Source organism: Mizuhopecten yessoensis, unplaced genomic scaffold, assembly GCF_002113885.1.
Source record: "Mizuhopecten yessoensis strain PY_sf001 unplaced genomic scaffold, ASM211388v2 scaffold10987, whole genome shotgun sequence".
Lineage (NCBI taxonomy): Eukaryota > Metazoa > Mollusca > Bivalvia > Pectinida > Pectinidae > Mizuhopecten > Mizuhopecten yessoensis.
Genome location: NW_018408821.1, coordinates 735460 through 743026, shown reverse-complemented (window position 1 = coordinate 743026; position 7567 = coordinate 735460). Strand labels below are relative to the sequence as shown.

Genomic DNA, 7567 nt, shown 5'->3' with positions numbered 1-7567 from the left:
TTTTTTTTTTTTTTTAATTTTCATAAAAGTCCTGTAAATCAAATGTTCTAAAGTAGGATGTTAACACTGCTTTAATGGACAGTGAACGAATATGTTTGATACGTAACGTTAATATGGCCCAGAAACATAGGAACTTAATTAGCATGGGTATAATTGGAGATTTATTTTATTAGTATGACATTTGAACATAACTGGAAGTTAGTTCAATTAAGTGCCACTTTGATCCATGATCATAGCAGGTTTGTAGTATTGTTATAGTCAGTGATCATTGGAGGTTGGTAGAATAACTATAGTTCGTGATCATTTCAGGTTGGTATCATTATAATAGTCCGTGATCATTGGAGGTATGTAGTTTTATTATAGTCCGTGATCATTGGAAGTTTGCAGTTTTATTACAGTCCGTGATCATTAGAGGTTTGTAGTATTATTATAGTCCGTGATCATTGGAGGTTGACAGTATGATTATAGTCCGTGATCATTGGTGGTTTGTAGTATTATTATAGTCCGTGATCATTGGAAGTTTGTAGTTTTATTATAGTCCGTGATCATTGCTGGTTTGTAGTATTATTACAGTCCGTGATCATTGGGGATTTTTAGTTTTATTATAGTCCGTGATCATTGGAGGTTTGTAGTATTATTATAGTCTGTGATCATTGGTGGTTTGTAGTTTTATTACAGTCCGTGACCATTGGTGGTTTATGGTATTATTGTAGTCCGTGATCATTGGTTGTTTGTAGTTTTATTATAGTCCGTGATCATTGGAGTTTTGTAGTATTATTATAGTCTGTGACCATTGGTGGTTTGTAGAATTATGATAGTCCGTTATCAATTGCGGTTTGTAGTTTTATTACAGTCCGTGATCATTGGTGGTTTGTTGTATTATTATAGTCCGTGATCATTGGTGGTTTATGGTATTATTATAGTCAGTGAGCATTGGTTGTTCGTAGTTTTATTATAGTCCGTGATCATTGGTTGTTTGTAGTTTTATTATAGTCCGTGATCATTGGTGGTTTGTAGTATTATTATAGTCCATGACCATTGGTGGTTTATGGTATTATTATAGTCCGTGATCATTGCTGGTTTGTAGTTTTATTATAGTCCGTGATCATTTGTGGTTTGTAGTATTATTACAGTCCGTGACCATTTGGTGGTTTATGGTATTATTGTAGTCCGTGATCATTGGATGTTTGTAGTTTTATTATAGTCCGTGATCATTGGAGGTTTGTAGTATTATTATAGTCCGTGATCATTGGTTGTTTGTAGTTTTATTACAGTCCGTGATTATTGGAGGTTTGTAGTATTATTATAGTCTGTGATCATTGGTGGTTTGTAGAATTAATTAGTCCGTTATCAATTGCGGTTTGTAGTTTTATTACAGTCCGTGATCATTGGTGGTTTGTTGTATTATTACAGTCCGTGATAATTGGTGGTTTGTAGTATTATTACAGTCCGTGACAATTGGTGGTTTATGGTATTATTATAGTCCGTGATCATTTGTTGTTTGTAGTTTTATTATAGTCCGTGACAATTTGAAGGTGGCAGTATTACTTTGATCCATGAATATAAGAAGTTGTTTGTATAACTGTGGTCTATGAACATTGAAGGTTAGTAGTTATATTATAGTCCATGATCGGAGGTTTGTATTATTATAATATTCCGTGATCATTGGAGGTTGGCAGTAGTAATATAGTCCGTGATCATTGGATGTTTGTTGTATTATTATAGTCCATGATCATTGGAGGTTTGTAGTTTTATTATAGTCTTTGAGCATTGGAGGTTGGCAGTATTATTATAGTCCGTGATCATTGGTGGTTTATGGTATTATTACAGTCCGTGATCATTGGTTGTTTGTAGTTTTATTATAGTCCGTGATCATTGGTGGTTTGTAGTATTATTACAGTCCGTGACCATTTGGTGGTTTATGGTATTATTATAGTCCGTGATCATTGGATGTTTGTAGTTTTATTATAGTCCGTGATCATTTGTTGTTTGTAGTTTTATTATAGTCCGTGATCATTGGTGGTTTGTGGTATTAGTATAGTCCGTGATCATTGGAAGGTGGCAGTATTACTTTGATCCATGAATATAAGAAGTTGTTTGTGTAAGTGTGGTCTATGAACATTGGAGGTTAGTAGTTATATTATAGTCCATGATCGGAGGTTTGTATTATTATTATAGTCCGTGATCATTAGAAGTTGGCAGTATGATTATAGTCTGTGATCATTGGAGGTTTGTAGTAATTTTATAGTCCGTGATCATTGGAGGTTATTAATATCATTATATTTCGTGATCATTGGAGGTTTGTAGTATTATGATAGTCCGTGATCATTGGAGGTTTTTGATTTTAATTGGTCTGTGATCATTTGAGGTTGGTAGTTTTATGATAGTCTGTGATCATTAGAGGTTGTCGGTATTATTACAGTCCGTGATCATTGTAGGTTTGTGGTATTATTATAGTCCGTGATCATTTGTTGTTTGTAGTTTTATTATAGTCCGTGACAATTTGAAGGTGGCAGTATTTCTTTGATCCATGAATATAAGAAGTTGTTTGTATAACTGTGGTCTATGAACATTGGAGGTTAGTAGTTATATTATAGTCCTTGATCGGAGGTTTGTAGTATTATTATAGTCCGTGATCATTGGAGGTTGGCAGTATGATTATAGTTCGTGATTATTGGGAGTTTGTAGTATTATTATATTCCGTGATCATTGGAGGTTTGTAATAATTTTATAGTCCGTGATCATTGGAGGTTATTAATATCATTATATTCCGTGATCATTGGAGGTTTGTAGTATTATGATAGTCCATGATCATTGGAGGTTTTTAGTTTTATTAGTCTGTGATCATTTGGGGTTGGTAGTTTTATGATAGTCCGTGATCATTAAAAGTTTGTAGTAATATTATAGTCCGTGATCATTGGTGGTTTGTGGTATTATTATAGTCCGTGATCATTGGAGGTTGACAGTATGATTATAGTCCGTGATCATTGCTGGTTTGTATTATTATTATAGTCCGTGATCATTGAAAGTTTGTAGTTTTATTATAGTCCCTGATCATTGCTGGTTTGTACTATTATTATAGTCCGTGATCATTGGCGGTTTGTAGTATTATTATAGTCTGTGATCATTGGTGGTTTGTAGTAATATGATAGTCCGTGATCATTGGTTGTTTGTAGTTTTATTATAGTCCGTGATCATTGGTGATTTGTAGTATTATTACAGTCCGTGATCATCGGAGAGTTGTAGTATTATTATAGTCCGTGAACATTAGTTGTTTGTAGTATTATTATAGTCCGTGAACATTGGAGGTTTGTAGTATTATTATAGTCCGTGAACATTTGAGGTTTGTAGTATTATTATAGTCTGTGATCATTGGTGGTTTGTAGAATTATGATAGTCCTTGACCATTGGTTGTTAATGGTATTATTATAATTCGTGATCATTGGTTGTTTGTAGTTTTATTATAGTCCGTGATCATTGATGAATTGTAGTATTATTATAGTCCGTGATCATTTGTTGTTTGTAGTTTTATTATAGTCCGTGATCATTGGAGGTTGGCAGTATGATTATAGTTCCTGATTATTGGAAGTTTGTAGTATTATTATATTCCGTGATCATTGGAGGTTTGTAGTAATTTTATAGTCCGTAATCATTGGAGGTTATTAATATCATTATATTCCGTGATCATTGGAGGCTTGTAGTATTATGATAGTCCGTGATCATTGGATATTTGTAGTTTTATTAGTCTGTGATCATTTGAGGTTGGTAGTTTTATGATAGTCCGTGATCATTAGAGGTTGTCGGTATTATTACAGTCCGTGATCATTGGTGGTTTATGGTATTATTACAGTCCGTGATCATTGGTGGTTTATAGTTTTATTATAGTCCGTGATCATTGGAGATTGGTAGTATTATTATTGTCCGTGACCATTGGTTGTTTGTAGTTTTATTATAGTCCGTGATCATTCGAGATTTGTAGTATTATCATAGTCCGTGATCATTGGAGGTTGTCGGTATTATTACACTCCGTGATCATTGGAGATTTGCAGTATTATTATAGTCCGTGATCATTGGTTGTTTGTAGTATTATAACAGTCCGTGATCATTGGAGGTTTGTAGTATTATTATCGTCTGTGATCATTGGTGGTTTGTAGAATAATTATAGTCCGTGATCATTTGATATTTGTAGTTTTATTACAGTCCGTGATCATTGGAGATTGGTAGTATTATTATTGTCCGTGACCATTGGTTGTTTGTAGTTTTATTATAGTCCGTGATCATTCGAGATTGGTAGTATTATTATTGTCCGGGATCATTGGTTGTTTGTAGAATAATTATAGTCCGTTATCATTCGAGACGTGTCTCTATTAACCAGATAACTAAGTGTGCTCCAGTAACACCAGACTACATGTCCTCGTTCTCTTTGATATGGAGATGAAGTTAGTGATTAATACATGTATCTACTAAATTCTGCGAATAGTTTTGTCAACATGTTTTCATTCGATCAAATTGTATCACTTTGATATTAATTGTAGGACAACGAAAAGGAAACGTTTTTACAATTTATCTTATTGTGATTCTTTAATTGATTTCAGGTCGAGTCACATGGTTGCATTATACTTTATTAGATACTAAACTTTCTTCAGCTATCAAAACAGTTTGAACAGTATCCTGACATAATTGTTGATCTAAACCAACAACATTAGTATCATTTTAACAACTGTTACGAAATGCATTTCCATGTGATTTTTAAAAAACCAACAATTAATAATTATAAATATGGCTGTTCATCAAAATCTTCGTACTTAAACGCATCAGTAACTAGAGAATCAATAGTCATCTGGGGTTCACTTGTTCAGAGCCATATATACAGATTTCAAACACAACTGGTTTAAAATGTCAATTGTTTTGATTTTCTCAGCACTTTGATATTTTCTTTTCCTCGTGAATTTTGCTTTTAGTATGTCTATATCTCAACTTTGGTTTTGTAGAAATCCACCATGGCTGGTCTGTGTATAAAGTGCTGTCGGTCCGTTAAGCACCTGCCTACAAGGTTGATCTGTGTCCTGATCATACTCCTACAGGCGGCCGGCCTAGACTACTACCTCGTCACTTACAAAAACCTCAACTGGGCAGGCTGGGCGGCTGCTGACATTGTCATCCTCCTCCTCCTCCTCATCACCTTCTACTTTGGCTACAGATTTCACCGTCAACAGAAGGCTTCCGGAGGAGAGGATGAAGAAGACATAGAACTTCACACACGTGCCGGTGTTGTGACCTGGTTTGTTTATGCAGCAGTTTTATGTTTCAAAGTGTCTTATGCATTTAAAGATTTTTCACACAAGTTGGATGAAAGTGATTTCTTTGGACCGAATACTCTTAAAACGACCATAGCGTTAGCTGGAATAGTGTTTCTGATTCTACTCACCACGCTACACGACGCAAAGCCAGGTTCTAGCAGGCGAAAGTACATTGATGAGCTGACAGGAACTGTCATATTCGACATTTTGGATTGTGTAGACAGCATGGAGATCTTATTCGACGAAGAAGCACGGCGTAGTATTTTACCAAGTCTGGATGATACTATCATAGGCATTGCATGTATAAACTTTTTGTTGCCAACAATTCCACTGATAACGTTATCGAGGACAAATTTCGGGCATAAGAAACTATCGCAGAAGATGGTGATTCTACATAAAGTGTTGCTGGCGTTCGTTGTGAATCTGCCTCTCCTGATCACCCGTATGGTGATATGGCATGGCATGAGTCACGGTATTTCTATATTTTCTTTGAAAAACATCATTGTTATAGGCATTGTGTCCTATGACCTTTACGAGACTCACGAGAGTGAAGGCGATGAACCAACTCAGGGTAGCACGGCTAACAACGTGCCCAGCTATGGTATGGAGGATAGGTATAACTATTCGTAGACTATTTCTCACCTTACATGCATGTAGTCCTCGATGACCTTATATTAGATAAGCCGAACTCCTATCATGAGAATCACACACTAAGTGTTTATAGTAATTTTAGTTGGGTGCTAAGTTTGGTATATTTTAGTATAAATGGAATACATGGACGACATTTTCTTTCCTTGCATGACAGATAAATATTCATGTCGCCCTAACGGTTGACATTCCATTTATCTGTCACCCAAATTGCATTCATATCGAGTGTATACTGCATCTGGTAACAGTTCAATGCTTAAATGAATAACATCACACATTGCATCCATATGATCAAGTTATAGTATGGGAACGTAGTTTTTAATTTTCTTGCGTAGTACCGCATCGGGGAAATTTCGCTTGTTGGGGATGAGGAGTAGCAAATTGTCTGCGAGAAGTAAATTGAAACGACTCGTAAAAAGTAGAGGTGAAAACGAACATGAAGAAACTGGGTATATTTCCGACATCTATAGATGCTAATGTCTTGTACTATCACATGTGTGCATCAAAGAAGTAAATGTGATCTTAGGTATTCAAATGATATTAAATTGATGAAAGAGGTAACATTGTATTATATATGCAGGAAATAACATTAGTAATTCTACAATGTACTGTCCCTGAAAGGGGCCGCGATTTGAGATTAAGGTAAATAGTACCTTTTGAAAAAATAATAGCAGGACTGTTTCACTCGTCCCTATCTTATCAGCTATATATTACACCGATGCAAACCAAAAATTGTACTATTTTCTTGTGTAATAATAATAATATACAACATTTGATATAGCGCCCTATCTAGCTAACATAAGCCACTCTAAAGCGCTTTACAGTACATAGATATATAATTTTATACAGTCAATACAATTAACATATATATATTCCTCAATTCAATATTGAGTAATTCGCAGGAGTTGCCTTATCAGGCGCTAACTACTAGTCATATGCCACCTGGCTAATATCTCCCTATGTGTGTATGCCTGTGTGTGAGCTGGAGATGTATTGTGTTCTGTTTGTAGTGGGACCGTGCTTCCAACGGTATCATTTATAGTGCCACCTCACTTGAATCATACAGCACAGATACCGCAACACCCACCCCAGACCATTCTATACTCCACCTGGGTTGTTGGAGTTGTGTGGGCAGGAGAAAAACACTTTCTCTATTATTCCATGCGTACGGTGACTTCACATCGAACCCCTGCCGCCTGCTTGGAAGGCCGGAGTGTTAACCACTCGACCAATATGAGGTATACGGAATACAAAACCTCCATCATCTAGATTGAAACACTTTCCGTCACCATTATAATTGGCGTCGTCTGCGTCGGAACATATGCAGGCGGGACGATTAACTTTTTTTCATAATTAAGACATACTTGGCAGATTGCTTCCAGGTCATTTGGTAAGGATTTTTCTGGTACGAGGCGCGCATCACATGGTTACTTGTCGCTTTTCACCCTTGATCACAATTTCTTTTTATTTTCACTATGTCTCTTACGATTGATTTGTTATCGTAGTAAAAACATCAGTGTGTTTGAAAGCTCGTCTTTTACCATATACTTGTGAGGCCTAAGTAAACGAATGAGCAGACCCTACTACGTATTCCATATCTTAACTGGCGTTGACAATCT

At 35.7% G+C, this 7567-nt stretch overlaps 1 protein-coding gene across 1 annotated transcript; it reads left to right on the top strand.

The window, feature by feature from the left end:
• Positions 1–4994: 4994 nt before the first annotated feature.
• LOC110464397 lies at positions 4995–6767 on the top strand. The gene has a single exon (XM_021519592.1). The coding sequence runs from the start codon at positions 5001–5003 to the stop codon at positions 5928–5930; it is 930 nt and encodes a 309-aa protein (XP_021375267.1). The 5' UTR covers positions 4995–5000; the 3' UTR covers positions 5931–6767.
• The last annotated feature ends 800 nt before the right edge of the window (positions 6768–7567 follow it).

Excerpts from the sequence above, each read along its gene's own strand:
- LOC110464397 (XM_021519592.1), top strand. The coding sequence starts at position 5,001 with ATGGCTGGTCTGTGTATAAAGTGCTGTCGGTCCGTTAAGCACCTGCCT.